The sequence below is a fragment of the Zymoseptoria tritici genome, chromosome 7 (genome assembly GCF_000219625.1).
Source record: "Zymoseptoria tritici IPO323 chromosome 7, whole genome shotgun sequence".
Classification (NCBI taxonomy): domain Eukaryota; kingdom Fungi; phylum Ascomycota; class Dothideomycetes; order Mycosphaerellales; family Mycosphaerellaceae; genus Zymoseptoria; species Zymoseptoria tritici.
Window position 1 is genome coordinate 1,174,516 of NC_018212.1, and position 14,021 is coordinate 1,188,536.

At 53.9% G+C, this 14,021-nt stretch overlaps 5 protein-coding genes across 5 annotated transcripts; 3 read left to right on the top strand and 2 right to left on the bottom strand.

Moving 5' to 3' along the window:
* Nucleotides 1–1,015: 1,015 nt before the first annotated feature.
* On the bottom strand, nt 1,016–2,226 carry MYCGRDRAFT_45446 (uncharacterized protein; the record flags this gene model as incomplete). Its single annotated transcript, XM_003851093.1, has 3 exons — nt 1,016–1,220; nt 1,274–1,974; nt 2,029–2,226. The coding sequence occupies 3 exons, from the start codon at nt 2,224–2,226 to the stop codon at nt 1,016–1,018; spliced, it is 1,104 nt and encodes a 367-aa protein (XP_003851141.1).
* A 402-nt stretch (nt 2,227–2,628) lies between these two features.
* Nucleotides 2,629–5,641, top strand: MYCGRDRAFT_74016 (uncharacterized protein; the record flags this gene model as incomplete). Its single annotated transcript, XM_003850665.1, has 5 exons — nt 2,629–3,016; nt 3,072–3,322; nt 3,372–3,625; nt 3,676–3,994; nt 4,050–5,641. 5 exons carry the CDS (start codon nt 2,899–2,901, stop codon nt 4,560–4,562), a joined length of 1,455 nt encoding a protein of 484 aa, XP_003850713.1.
* Nucleotides 5,642–6,426: 785 nt separating this feature from the next.
* Nucleotides 6,427–8,721, top strand: MYCGRDRAFT_21233 (GLN1, polyamine transporter; the record flags this gene model as incomplete). The annotated part of the gene is made up of 2 exons (XM_003850666.1): nt 6,427–8,499; nt 8,560–8,721. Coding segments are annotated over 2 exons (2,235 nt in total), but the record flags the coding sequence as incomplete, so codon positions are not given.
* A 1,649-nt stretch (nt 8,722–10,370) lies between these two features.
* On the top strand, nt 10,371–11,866 carry MYCGRDRAFT_74026 (uncharacterized protein; the record flags this gene model as incomplete). The annotated part of the gene is made up of 5 exons (XM_003850667.1): nt 10,371–10,399; nt 10,596–10,710; nt 10,760–10,868; nt 10,921–11,189; nt 11,246–11,866. The coding sequence occupies 5 exons, from the start codon at nt 10,371–10,373 to the stop codon at nt 11,810–11,812; spliced, it is 1,089 nt and encodes a 362-aa protein (XP_003850715.1).
* A 10-nt stretch (nt 11,867–11,876) lies between these two features.
* Nucleotides 11,877–13,104, bottom strand: MYCGRDRAFT_86872 (uncharacterized protein; the record flags this gene model as incomplete). Its single annotated transcript, XM_003851092.1, has 3 exons — nt 11,877–12,028; nt 12,088–12,193; nt 12,259–13,104. 3 exons carry the CDS (start codon nt 13,102–13,104, stop codon nt 11,877–11,879), a joined length of 1,104 nt encoding a protein of 367 aa, XP_003851140.1.
* Between the last annotated feature and the right edge of the window lie 917 nt (nt 13,105–14,021).

Sequence of the window (14,021 nt, forward strand, 5' to 3'; positions counted from 1 at the left end):
CCTTGCAGGGAACGGAGTGGACACATGATGCTCACAGCAAGGGCACTCTCTTATACATGTATCGACTAGGATGTTTGGCCGCTGCCCGTCGGTCTCAGACGTTGATTCGGAGATCTTCACTCCGCATTTCACCCACATTGACAATGTGGAGATGCGGGTTAGCGCGCCATAGCTCGTGTCTCCACAAACTCTGGTGGGCCAAGAGGCAGGGCAGCCATGATAAAGAGCATTGAACTTCCGCCCGGGATCCTCGAACAAGTAAGCCCACAGTGGTTGCGCGCGGCTGTTTTTCCATGTCATTGGGCAGACACGGCGTGGCCACGTGCCTGTTACAAAGCGTGGTGGAGTTTGGTTCATCGGGATGCTTCTCTTGGATATCCGGTAATCAGAGGTACGTATATCCGGCGCGGTAGCGATGTGCAGTAACGTGCGCCACCATACCGTATCGCAGATCTGCTCGAGCGGCAAGAGCGGTGGTCAAGCAAACCCAGCAAACCCCGCCCGGCAATGAGGTTTGGGTCAGTGAGGTCCATGCTCCATCGCGATCATGACTTCCCTGTCGCTCATTTGTTCCTCGTAATCTTGCCTTGCATGAGATCTCCTGCGCTGCATTCGGGGTTGCGTGCTATACCAATACACAAAGAAGAGGGATGTTGTCAAGTGACCTGGAAGGTAGATGAAGTCAACGATTCTTTGAGGGTTGAAGGAGGGAGTGTAGAAGGAGGATTCTCTCTGCTGTATGCATCTCCAATGCCGGACAAGATTTCCTAATTCGCGCGTCTCTGCGTTGGCATTAACAGTCGAGGTGGACAATGATATTGGCCGAAGCTCTCCGCTGTTGTACTCTTCCCAGCCAGGATAGGCCAAGGCTGCAGACTGCAGTCATCGGAGCAAATTAGTCTGAGTGAGGCTTTCACTCGTCAACAAGGGTCGCAGGAACGTCCACTGCCGGAGGATTCGACCACCCAGCATCGCATACGCCAATCCTGCAACCCACGTGCTGGTAGGTACGCAACTAATCGTAGTACTTGACCTTCACTCCTCCGAGAACCTCCTTCTCCTTGTGGCCGCCCTCGACCGCCTTGTCCGAATTCTGCTTTACCCTCATCCTGACCCAATCTCCGGCCTTGACACCTGCTGCGGTGTCGTTCGGATCTATTAGGCCGAGACGTTGCAAGACTGGTGATTCGAGCGTCTTCAATGGGAGATCGTGCGCCGGACTGCATTGTCGGTTAGCTACAACAATAGAAGCCAGTTCACAGATTCAACTTACCGCAGAAAATAGAGAAGGCCAAGTCTGTCGAGGTGAGCCTGGTCATCAGGCGGCGAGCGAACCCGATGGACCGAAGATTTCAAATATCCCGCAGTCCAGAACTGAAGCACGTCGGCAATGTTCACCGTGATGCTACCAGGATACGGCTTGACCCACTTCCAGGATCCGTCCGGCAGATTGACCTGGAGCGCGGCAATGGGCTGCCGGAAGAGTAGTGTGAGACTGCCGAAGTCCGTGTGACCACGAGAATACAGGTTCTGGTACTTCGCATTCTCCTCTGGAGTCCTGGCGCGGTAGATCATGTACCGGAGATGGCAGTCGCTGAGATCGTCATACTTGTGCCCATTCGAGAGGGTGTCCTCCGGCAGCTCCAGCACGATGGAGATGAGGACCAGAAGCTTCTGCACGGTGTCCTCGGCGATGTGGCGCTGGAACTTCTCGATCTCGGCACGATGCTTGTTGATGACGTCTGGCTGGCTTCGCTCGAGTTCGGGAAGGAATTTGAAGACGTTGTACATTTCGACGTTGTCTCGAAGTCCTGGGAACATCTCGATGGTGCCTTTGGGGCGGTAGCCGGAGTAATGGCCGTTCTCCAGGTCAGCACGATGCTTGAGCTTTTCCTCCTCAGGCAGGGCAAATATTTCCTTTCCGATGGCGAACTGTCGGTCCACTTCCTCCTGACTGAGGCCAAAGTTCGTGATCTGAAGCGGTCGGTCAGCGGGCGTTCATGAATCGAGAGTAGGTTTGGTTCTCACGTAGAAGAATCCAACATTGTGGACAGCATCTCGCAGCTGGTTTGCGAGCTTCTGCTTGCCGCCGGGAGCGTCAAAAAGAGAGAGGTCTAAAGTGACGAGGTCCGCCCATTCCAGATCATGTTTCGACTCTGCAGGCTGCTCGTATACTGGAAGCGGACCTTTCGGCACATCTTGCACTGTCTGCGTTGCGGTTGCCATTGTGCAATATGTTTGGATCTGTCAAAGCTGGATTTCGAAGGACAGGAAACTAAGCAGATTGTATGAAGGAGATGAGAGGTTGATCAAGACAATGAATTCGCTAATAAGTACACCCGCAAACCTCGTCTCGTGCTTATCGAGCAACGACATCTGCCTCTCGCCGACGAGCCGATTCCCCTCACCAGCCTCCACATACAGAGCCACTTCATCCAGCATAAATGGAGGGGTCTCAGAGGCATACTGTCGCAATGGCGAGGTACGTACTTTTTAGCTGCACGAAAAGGGCAAGTCAGCTCACGTGGCGATGGCGCCATATGCAGGTGAAGAACGTCAGCCCTTTGACATTGTTGATCTCTGTTTCACAGTGGCAGGAAACTCCGGCGGCATTCTTCTCTGGATTGCAATTGGTGCTCTCAATGCTATCGTTGGGAAGGAAGCACGGCGCCATGTGCCAATTATCCGCCTTGGACGATATGCATGCTGGACCGACGCATTCGACGCTCATCGAAGTGGAGACTCGAAGAGAAGGGCATCTTGCGTGATGGCCATCCACGGAGAAGCGAGGCAAGCACATCTTACCATACTGGGGGTATGTAGTGCCGGTCGCTCCTTCCTGTGTTTGGGCTGTCGGGGAGTCCTTTGAGTTCCTTGTGGCCACACGAAGTTCCTATCATGGCAGACAAGAGCATTGACATCGCGGAGCATCCTTTCACGGAGACGAGCTCGGAACGATCGCTTGAAGATGAGTCAAAGGCAACATTGCAGAGAGCGTATCGCAAGGTCGACTACCGTAAGTGGATCGAATCCCGGTCGAGACAAATCGCTGACCATGTAACCATTGACAGGCGTTCTTCTATGGTATTCGTTCGTCTACCTGATCATGCGAATCAACGTCAGCAACATCACCAACACCGCCATCATCAACATCGAAGATGGAACGGGCATCAAGAAACAGCTCGGCAACCTGACCTCTGAGCAATGGGCTTGGGCAATTAGCATTTTCTTCTATCCTTACATGGCTGCTGAGCCTGCTTCGACGATGTTGCTCAAGCACTTCTCGCCGTCGGTGTGGATGTCGCGTATCATGATAACTTGGGTTGGTCTTCTTCTTGAGGAGCTCTTGGACATTGCTGACGTTCAACAAGGGGATCATATCGATGTGTCAAGCCGCAACACAGAATTACGCTGGCATCCTCGCAACTCGCTTCCTCCTTGGACTCGCGGAAGCTGGCTTCTATCCTGGAGTGCTGTATCATTTGGCATTCTGGTATCCGGCGGACATCACTGCCCTTCGGATAGCGTTCTTTTATGCCTGCGGGCAGTTCTCCGGTACGATCAGTGGGCTGCTTGCATTTGCGATCTCGTACATGAACGGAGTTGGTGGTCTGGCAGGGTGGCGGTATGTGGTTTCGTTCATCCTCGGCCATCATGATGCTGACTGAACGTTAGCTGGGTCTTTATCTTCGAAGGAATTCCTCCCATCCTCTGCGGGTTTTACACGTACTTCATGCTTCCCAACTATCCTGAGACATTCAAATCTCTGACCGAGGCTGAGAGGGAGGCGATCCTCGATGCCTTGCCCAAGACGCAACCCTCTTCCAAAGCCAAGACCTGGAATACCGCCGAATCCATCGCCATATTCAAGGATCCGGCCATGCTATCCTTCACCCTCATCTGGATCTGCCACGCCATTGGCGGCTGGGGCATCAGCCAAGTCTTACCGACCGTAATCTACGACCTCGGTTTCTCCGCCTCTGCAATCTCCCAAGTCAGTCTCCCTCTACCTCCCACATCATTACCACATACTAACCTCCACTCTCCAGCTCCTCACAATCCCAACATACACCTTCGGCTGCGGCAGCCTCGTCCTCACCGGCTGGCTAATCCACACCCGCCGCCTCCGCTCCTGGCACGCCGCCATCTTCATCGAGTCCCTCGCCTGCCTCTGCTACATCTTGCTCATCGTCGTTCACAATTCCATCGCGAAGTACATCCTCGTCACCATCGCCACGGCTTGCTCCATCTGTATATACCCCATCATATGGCCCGAACGAATCCGCGCGGCGCATGGAACGACCACCGCGGGCCTGGTGATTGGACTAACGAATGCCGCGGCGCAGATGGCGGGGATTGTGGGACCGCAGGTTTATCAGACGAAGTTTGGGCCGACGTATAAGGTGAGTTTTGCGGTTAGTATTGGATTGTTGGCGGGTGCTATTGCGGCGATTTGTGTTACTTGGTGGATTGTGGATGGGAGGGATCGGAAGAGGGCGGAGGAGAAGGAGGTGGAGGAAGATTTGAAGGTGGTTGGAGCGAAGGCAGTGGTGCGGTTTTAGGTACTCATTCTCTTGTGTATGCATCTACTTGGTCACCTCCTTGACCTTCTCCTTGATCTTGTCTCCGAGACCTTTCTTCTCGGCGGCAGTCTCCTTCTCGACTCCGGCCTTGGAGAAACCCTCCTGAACCTTCTTGTACACCTCTTCTGGACTCGCGCTGGCGTCCACCTTGACAACCCTATCTTCGCTACCGAACATGTCCACGACCGGCATGCTAGTCTCGACAAACGTCCTGAAACGCTTCTTGATGCTCTCCTCGTTGTCATCCGCTCTTCCACTCGTCTTTCCACGGTTGAGCAGCCTTTCTCTCATCGTCTCCTCAGGACAATCAAAGAACAGCGTGAACTTGCTCTTGACAACCTGCCTCTCAAACTCCACCGCCTGATCCATCTTCCGCGGGAATCCGTCGATCAAGAACTTCCTGTTTCCAGTCGTCTCAATGGTATGCGTCATGGCGTTCTCCAACAACTTGATCGTCACTTCCATCGGCACAATTTGTCCTTCTTTGATGTACGTCCGAATCATGTCGCCGAACTGCGAGCCGGGACGATCTTGCTCCTCACGTAGAAGGTCGCCGGCCGAGAGGTGCTTGAAGCCGTAGTCGCGGACGAGGTTCGCACATTGTGTTCCTTTGCCTGCACCTGGCCCGCCGAGGACGAAGATCACGAGAGCTTCATTGGGGCCGGTGCCGGGTGAGAAAAAAGGCTTGTCACGCTTCGGGAGGGCGTTGAGAGCCGGGATGGCGGCTGCGTTCTCGGGAATGACGGGCATGGTTGGTTTATTGTTCCGTGTCTCGACGTCTTCCTGGCCACTCTTGTTTGTCCGCTGGTGCCTTGTCGCCGGCTGTGTATCGCTGATGAGTCTGGCCTACTCTAGCTTTCGCGAGGAAGTAGAAGGAGCCGCTGCCGAGGAAGAAAATGGCGACTAGAGGGAGGAGCGGGAGTGATTGGCGGTTCGTTGGCCGGCGTGGTGGTGGCGGTGTAGGAGTGACGGGAGTCTTGGATGGATCAGATCTGAGCTGGCTAGTGCGACTGAGTTGGCGGATTGTTTGAGCACGTGAGAGGTTTTGGTACTGCGCGAGGGCGACACGGCGGTGGGCGAGCATTGTGGTGGAAAGAAACTGTTACTTGGTGCAAGCGAATGGCGCCGGGGTCAATTGAAGCTTTGTTGATGTGCGGCCAATCAAATAAATGTGAGATTCGGTTGGAGATCAAGGTAAGAGTTACTCGACTTTCATGTGAACGTCTGTCAGGATACATTGCACACTTCTTGTCTATATTGGCCTGGAAGATAGAAGTGAATGTTACAATTGAATGCTCCATCATCACATATGGACTCGAAACATGAGACAGCGCTTGCGGATAGAGCTACCCCGAGACATTCGTTCGGTCGGCGGGGAGCTGTACTGATAGCCATGGGCTCCCGCTGTGGTCTCTGTCAATCCACTACTTGACATATCTGCTAGCAAGAGGAATCGTACATGAACGTTGTTGTTGACTTGCTACAACAAATACTAGAAGATACCACAGGATGCAGGGCAAATCTTAAGAAACGGCATCCTTGAGCTTATTGCCTGGCCGATCGGCGGTGTATGTGCCGACTTTGAGCCGCATGCCTCGTATCGTCACACGCCGGACCACGCAGAGAAAAGAGGGTACGAAACAGCTCACCGGGTGAGGTCGTGTGAGATACATACCGCCTGTCGTGTTTCCCGAAGTCCTTATCTTTGCTCTCCAGGCCTCTTTCGAAGCAACGGAAGTCCTTCTCCTCTCCTCCATTCCCTTGACGAGTCCTCGACCGAAAAGCTGGCGACAACATGCCGGCCCAACATCGCGACTCGTCCGCTTCGGACAGGGCGAGACCTATACCGTCGGGGAGCACAGCTGCTGACGCCATGAGCATAGCTGGATCTCCATCGACCAGGGCGTCTCGGACCGCTCGTCTGGCCTCAACTCCCGTCATCGGTTCACCGAGCGGCCAGTCAACACCGAATGCACAGCCGGAAAGCACAGAACAAGCACAGGAGCCACTCGCTGGAGCATCCGGAACATCCATCCCCGGACCTGGCGCATCATCCCTCTCACAGGCTCTCCGAGGATCACATTCTCCGAGCAGATTCGGCCAGACGGCAGCGAGAGAAAGAGGAGGATCGATGCGGAGATATGAGAGCCCAGATCCGGGATCGTTCACTCCGCAGTCATATGTCACGCAGCTTGGTCGCAGTCCAAGCGTGAAGGAGGATATCGAAGTGCTGAAAAGACATTTGGTGGGACCGCAAGGTGGGTCTGAAGCGGGTTCGCCCAGGAGAGGATCCGGATTTCCTTCAGATCAAGGGCAGTCAAGCGCTGCTGCACAAGATGAGGAGTTTTCGAGTCTACAACTGCAAGGTGGAGATACGACACGGCATATCTATCGCTATGCGGAGAAGGCTCAGCGGGAGCAAGACGATGCAGCACGGTTGAAGAGGAGTATGAGCTACAGTGCGCCAAAGAAGGCAGCTCTTGATTCCGAGGGAGACGATATTTCGTTCATACAAAAACCGGGTGGATTCCGCCGCGAGCATTTGCGCCGGACTGCAGGCTCGCCAGCTCCTTCGAGCACGAATCCGAGGACACGATACGGCACGATTGATCAAGAAGCATACACCGAGCCGTCCAGACCGAAATTTGTCACCAGCAATTTCATCGAGTTCTTGACATTGTACGGTCACTTCGCTGGAGAAGAGCTGGAAGAGGATGACGAGGTTCTGGATCGGGACGAGTACTTCTCATCAGATGCGTATGAAGAGGCCACCACAGAAGGCGACGACAACCGATCAGATCGCGATTGGGGTGAGGACTCAGCACTACTCACTCCTGGCAAACGCAAGCGGAAGCGGAAGACCCGATCAGCTGGGACAGGAACACCGTTCGGCGCTGCTATGCTGTTGCTGAAGTCCTTCGTCGGAACGGGAGTGCTGTTCCTTCCTCGAGCGTACCTAAATGGTGGCATGCTGTTTTCGAATATTGTCCTACTGGGTATTGCAGCCCTATCGTACTACTGCTTCATCCTGCTCGTCAGCGTCCGGCTAAAAGTCCAATGCTCATTCGGCGACATGGGTCAGAGAATTTTCGGCAACTACTTCCGCAACTTCATCAACTTCTCCCTGGTCATTTCACAAATCGGATTCTCCTCAGCATATATCGTCTTCGTCGCGGAGAACCTCCGTGCTTTCGTACTTGCCGTCACGCGCTGCAAGACGGACATCAACATTGGCATCATGATTCTCATCCAGATGGTCATCTTCCTGCCACTCTCACTGTACCGCAACATCAACCAGATCCAAAAGCTGGCTCTTCTCGCCGACCTCTTCATTCTCCTCGGTCTTATTTACGTCTACTTCTACGACGTCAAGACGATCGTCAAGCAAGGCGGCATCGGCGACATTGAAAACTTCAACCCAGAATACTGGACGCTCCTCATCGGAACAGCAATCTTCACCTTCGAAGGCGTCGGCCTCGTCATTCCAATCCAAAGCGGCATGGCGGACCCGCGGAAATTCCCCAAAGTCATGGGCACAGTCATGATCATCGTCACAGTCGTCTTCATCAGTGCGGGAGCCCTCTCCTACGCTGCCTACGGTTCTAAGACCAAGACCGTTATCCTTCTCAACATGCCGCAAGACGACAAGCTCGTCAACGCCGTGCAGTTCATCTACAGTCTGGCCATCCTGCTGTCCACGCCGTTGCAAATCTACCCTGCGATCGAGATTACCAGCCAGCAACTCTTCAGCCGTACTGGCAAGTACAACCCGTGGATCAAGTGGAAGAAGAATATCTTCCGATTCTTCATGGTCGCTTTGTGTGCGACGATTGCGTGGGCCGGTGCGAATGATTTGGACAAGTTTGTGAGCTTGGTCGGTAGCTTTGCTTGCATACCGCTTGTCTATATCTATCCAGTAAGTCCCAAACACTCCTTCACCTCTGCATTTGTGGAATCTTGGCTGACAAAATCATAGCCACTCATGCACTACCGCGCCGTTGCCACGAAGAACTGGCACCGAGTCGTAGACGTCTTCCTAGTCATCTTCGGCATCGCGATGATGAGCTATACTACATCTTTGACGGTCATCGCTTGGGCATCTGGACAGCAGGAGAAGTCGCCGGGATATTGCGACAACGGCGGGCCGGATGGGGTTTATTTCTTCAACTGAGGAGCAGGATTACGACCCTATTACGAGCGACTGAGTCAGGCCTCACGAATTCGGAAGGTACAACGGCGGCGGAGATGCTGGGTGCATAGATCGCAGCATGATGGCAGCATGGCCTTGATTGGCGACAGTATGGATCGGCGTTCTCTGGCGGCGGCGCATAGCGGATTGCTCCGCATTGAATGCACAGGGCTTGTACGAGTTAATGTGGAGTCACGACATAGACTTGTATAGAGCGCAAATGAAGGTGCTAGAGACGGTCAGGTACGTATCAATTTTCTTTTGCGTGAGCCTGTTCATTTGTGCCTTGGATAAGTTGGGCTCTATCGTTCGCTGGCGTAAGTTGTTGGTGACTTGCTCCGTGAGTGGTCTGCTTTCTTTCTGCATGATGCAGTAACGATTTCCTTTCTCTGCCTTCCAATCGAGGAACAGGCGTGCGATGGAGTTTGTTGGCCGGGACAGCCAGTATCGCCCCTTTTCGATCACGACGAAACCTCCACTGCCACTTGGAACCCATCCGGCCGCAGGACTCTCACACATGCATCCAATTTCTTAGACAAAACCACGAGTACACTCCGTCCGACTCCCACTCCCGTCCATCTCCGCCTCCCGTCATCCCGCCCAACCCGCCCCTCGCCGCGCAGTTCCACCTACTTATCCCCCGCCAACCCGCCAGTCCTCCACGTTCTCCGCTTGATCACATTCCGGGCCGGTTGCTCCTTAGCACAGCGGATTATGGCGCTTTAGCGCTCAGGGGTCGAGTAGCAAACCAGCTAGAACCGATTTCGCAGCGGGGGCAGTACCACGATCATCGTTCCTATGTCTAAGGGGGTTGTGTCCAGTCGACGTGGCTAAGTCGGTTTCTCATGTCTCTTTGGAGATGTTCTTTTGGGGTTTTGAGCGATTCGCAGATCAAAAAGGCGCTGAGGTTTCTCCTTTTACAGGAGCGAGGGATTCTTTTTGCCATTTACGGACAGCGCAGAGGTTCTCTGTCGCTCGATGCGGCGCACGGAGGCGTCTGTTTCGCTTTGATTCCGATGGTCCGGGAGGTGCCGAGATTCAGTGCAGTTGGGCTTCCACTTGCCAGTCTCGCGCTGTCTCGTGCTACAGTCACTTCACATTCGGCGGATTGAAAGGCATTGGGCTTGATCTTCTGCCATTCACGGCGCAGATTAGCTGCTTTGTATTTTCATCCAAGAGAGCAAGACTGGTGAACTTGTTCATAGGATGCAAGCCTGGCGCCTGTTCTCGTCGCTTAGAACGATGGATCGCTCTAGATAGGACACAATGATAGATCGAGGACTTGAGTGAGAGGAACACTTGACCTGACCATGAACTTGAACTACAACCCCTATACCTCATGCGTCTCCAATCACGTGCCATGTGTCCTGAGCTAAGAGACTAGTTTCGGCGTCGGGTCCGGCAGCTGCGAACCATGCTTCGGCAGACGAGGACGGGTAAGGATTTAGCACCCATTGGAAGCAGTTGCGACAAGCGTTGGCGTAGAGCATGCAGTAGGCCTTGTAGATGTTTCCTTTTCTCATATGATTCGCACTGTTGCAAACCTGCTTTCACGACCGTGTACGGCAAAATTGACACGAACGCCGTGTCTCGCAAGGATGAAGCATCATTTGATGATTGGAACCTGGTATGATTTAAAGCTTTCATTCTGCTTCGTACTTCCGCCAGACTTCTGTACGACATCACACAGCTCTGAACACTGTTGACCGCGACTCGAAAGCTCCTGTACAGAGCAAGGCAGTCTTCTCGTCCCATCTGGCTTCGAACGTCTGGCAAATGAACGCAAATCTTGACAAGGCACTTCGCTGACATGCAACATCAAGGACGCCTCCAGGAGCCATATTCACAGTCGAGTTCGATGACGAGAAACTATCGCTGGAGCTGGTGAAGCGGACAGAGATTCCGGAAGATCAGCCAATTTCATGGATGACATTCGACGTACGGTTGTGAACGACAGTGGCATTCAACCTGCTAATATTGAGTTTAGCATGCTCGAAAGAACATCTACGGAGCTGGGATGAAGAAATGGGGATCTTACGCTGTCGAAAGCCCGACAGAAATCGTACACAGTACTTCGTTACTTATGGGAGGACATCGTACGTTCAGCCTTTCTCTGGTCGAGGTCGTCGACTGACCATGACACTACAGCGAGAGCGAATGATACCGACACCAAGACTCGCGCAATCTTCGTCCTGGCCGCTCAGAAACCGCCCTACAACGTCTACGGCAATCCATTCTACGACCATGCCGGCTTCCTCAACGTCCATAGCGTCACATCGACCGGCGCGCTAGACAAGAACATCCAGAACGCCGAACTGGACGAACGTTCTGCAATCCACGGCATGGTCTTCGACCCTGAAGAGGAGTATCTCTACTCAGCCGACATGTGGTCCAATAAAATATGGTGCCACAAGAAAGTACGCAACCCTCCACCCGCCAGCTGCCTCAACCTTCCCAACTAACACCACCACAGCACCCCGAAACAGGCCTCCTCACTCTCGTCGGCAGCGTGGAAGCTCCTTCATCCGGCGACCACCCACGCTGGGTCGAGACATCTCCCTCCGGCGCTTACCTCTACGTCCTCATGGAAGCCGGCAACCGACTCTGCATCTACGTGATCGACCCCACCACCCGCATGCCCGTCTACACCCGCACGCAATACCCTCTCATCCCTCCCGGCATGGACGCCATCAACCCGAAAATGTACCGCTCCGACGTCGTGTTCCGCTCGAAAAGCGGAGAGTACCTATTCGCGACTTCCCGCTCCAACAGCCCGAAATTGACGGGTTACATTGCGGCGTTCAAGCTGGGCAAGGAAGGGGAGGTTCTGAAGCAGATATGTTTGAATCCCACGCCCACGAGTGGAGGGCATAGTAATGCTGTTAGCCCGTGTCCGTGGACAGATGAGTGGATCGCGCTGTGTGATGATGAGCAGGGGTGGGTGGAGATTTATCGGTGGCATGAGGAGTTCTTGGGAAGGGTGGCGCATTTGGATATTAAGGAGCCGGGGTTTGGGATGAATGCGATTTGGTATGATTGAGGGGAGGAGAACGAGTCGGGCGAAATTGGGTAGAGATCTGAACGGGCATAGAAGGGAAATGTCTTCAAGTCTGTGCTGCTAAGAAATCTTCCCTCGGCGTGACGAGGATTTTGACGTGCTCGTCCTTGTTGTTGATCAGCTCGTCGAAGCCTTTCGTAACGACGTCTTGCAGTGCAATGCGGCTGGTGATCATCTTTTCGACGCCTTCGAATTTGCCTGCCAACTTGTCAGCCTCGAGGGAAAAGACGTCAGTACTTGCACAAGGCGTAACAAACCTGCGACAAAGTCGTCCACAACATCTTGAAAGTCCTTGTAGTCATACGCCAGCGTGAACTTGACGGTGAGTTCCTTGGTCATGGCTGGGCCGAAAGGCACGGAAAACTGGACCCCAAACATCGTCAGCTTGTACACCCAACTGCAATACCCACGCAAAGGAAACGACAAACCTCCTTCTCCCAGCCCGCAACATTGACATACACGCCCCTGATCTTCAACGCATCCATGCCCACTTTCAAGGCCGCTTGAATTCCTGCGCAGTCAAAAACGACGTCCACACCCAACCCGTCCGTTGAGGTCCTGCACTCTTCCGCGACATCCACTTCCCTCGGGTTGAAGACGTGTGAGGCCAAATCTTTCGTATGCCGGCTTCTCACCTCCGTTGGCTCGGATACGAACAGCATTTTGGCGCCAACCGCGCGCAGGTCCCACAGTACAGCAAGTCCAATCGGTCCACCGCCGAGCACTAGAACGCTTTTTGCCGGCCAGTCTCCGCGAGGGATCTCAGAAACAGCTAAAGCGTGGCGAGCAACGGCTAGAGGTTCGATCAATGCCGCTTCATCCATTCTCACGGAGTCAGGAAGAGTATAACACATCCTCGCGTCCACAGCTGCGTACTGCGAGAACCCTCCTCCAGTCGGGGAATGCAGGCCAAGGAAACCCCAGGATGAACACAGATTGTCAATCCCGTGATTACAAGAATGACAGGCATCTTTGCAATTGATACGAGGATCGATCATCACTCTTTGTCCAACTTGAAGGGAAGAAGAAGGGGAAGTCTCAACAACGCGGCCGCAGAATTCATGGCCGAGAGTTACAGGGTAGGTCGTGTTGGTCAGAGGATGAGGGTGGGAATGAGGACGAATGGCGATGGGTCCGGCGATGTATTCGTGGAGGTCGGTGCCGCAGATTCCGCACCAATCGATCTCGATGAGGACTTGGTTGGAGGAAGGTGGTGGTTTGGGAATGGATTCGACGCGGATGTCGTTTGCGGCGTGGAAGCGGGCGGCTTGCATGATTGTTGATGTCGTTCAATATCAGACTTGATGATGGTCTTCTGCTGGAGTGGCTTGGCCTCCGGGAGATGGAATGGGATTCCTCGGCCTCGTGCCTGGAATCCTTTGGCTATGCTTAGGTAGGGTGTCACAGCTTGCGAAAGATCAAGTCCAGACGTTGACTATGGTCGCAACGCGGCCGACCAACTTGCCGAGACCCATCCTACGTCCGACCTGACTCCACATATTCGTGTCGTCCTCGGATCCATCATGTCCAAGATGTGGTCGCGTAGAACAACCCCGCACGCAATGGCTCATCTGCCGGATTCTTCAATGCCCGGGTGATTGGAAAGACCGTCTCAGCCATACTCGTGATCTTCCCATCGACACTGACGTGCGGCTTTGACATCGCAAATGTTGGTCTTGAGGGTGGGTGTCCAGTTGCAATAGGACGGGTGTTTGGAGACTTTCGAAAATTGAGATGGGACTGCGTCAATAACAGAGCACAATGTAAGCACTGCGGAAGTCTCCCGTAACGGTTAAGCGATGTAAAGCACTTGCTCTCGGGCTTCCGGGAGGCTGCCAACAGAAGGCAACCAGATCTCCTTCTCTCCTAACATCATCCCGACCATACGATCGTGCTCCATCACTCCGCTTCCCTCTCGAAGCATTCCTGGACCAGCAATCATGTCTCCAGCACGCCATCTCGCCACCTCGCGCTCGCTTGGGACCAGAGGAGTCGTGCAAGGCTCGCCTCACCGTGTAACCCAGACAAGTCCACCAAAGAACATGATCCCCACCGCAACCACGCACTCAGCATGTGTCCACAGTGACTACGACTCCAGATATAGCCCGCTTGCAAAAGCCACGTCGATGGAAAAAAATCGCTTCCATTGCCTTGGTCGGAAGACTCGTTGCCTGAAAAATTGGCGGGTGCG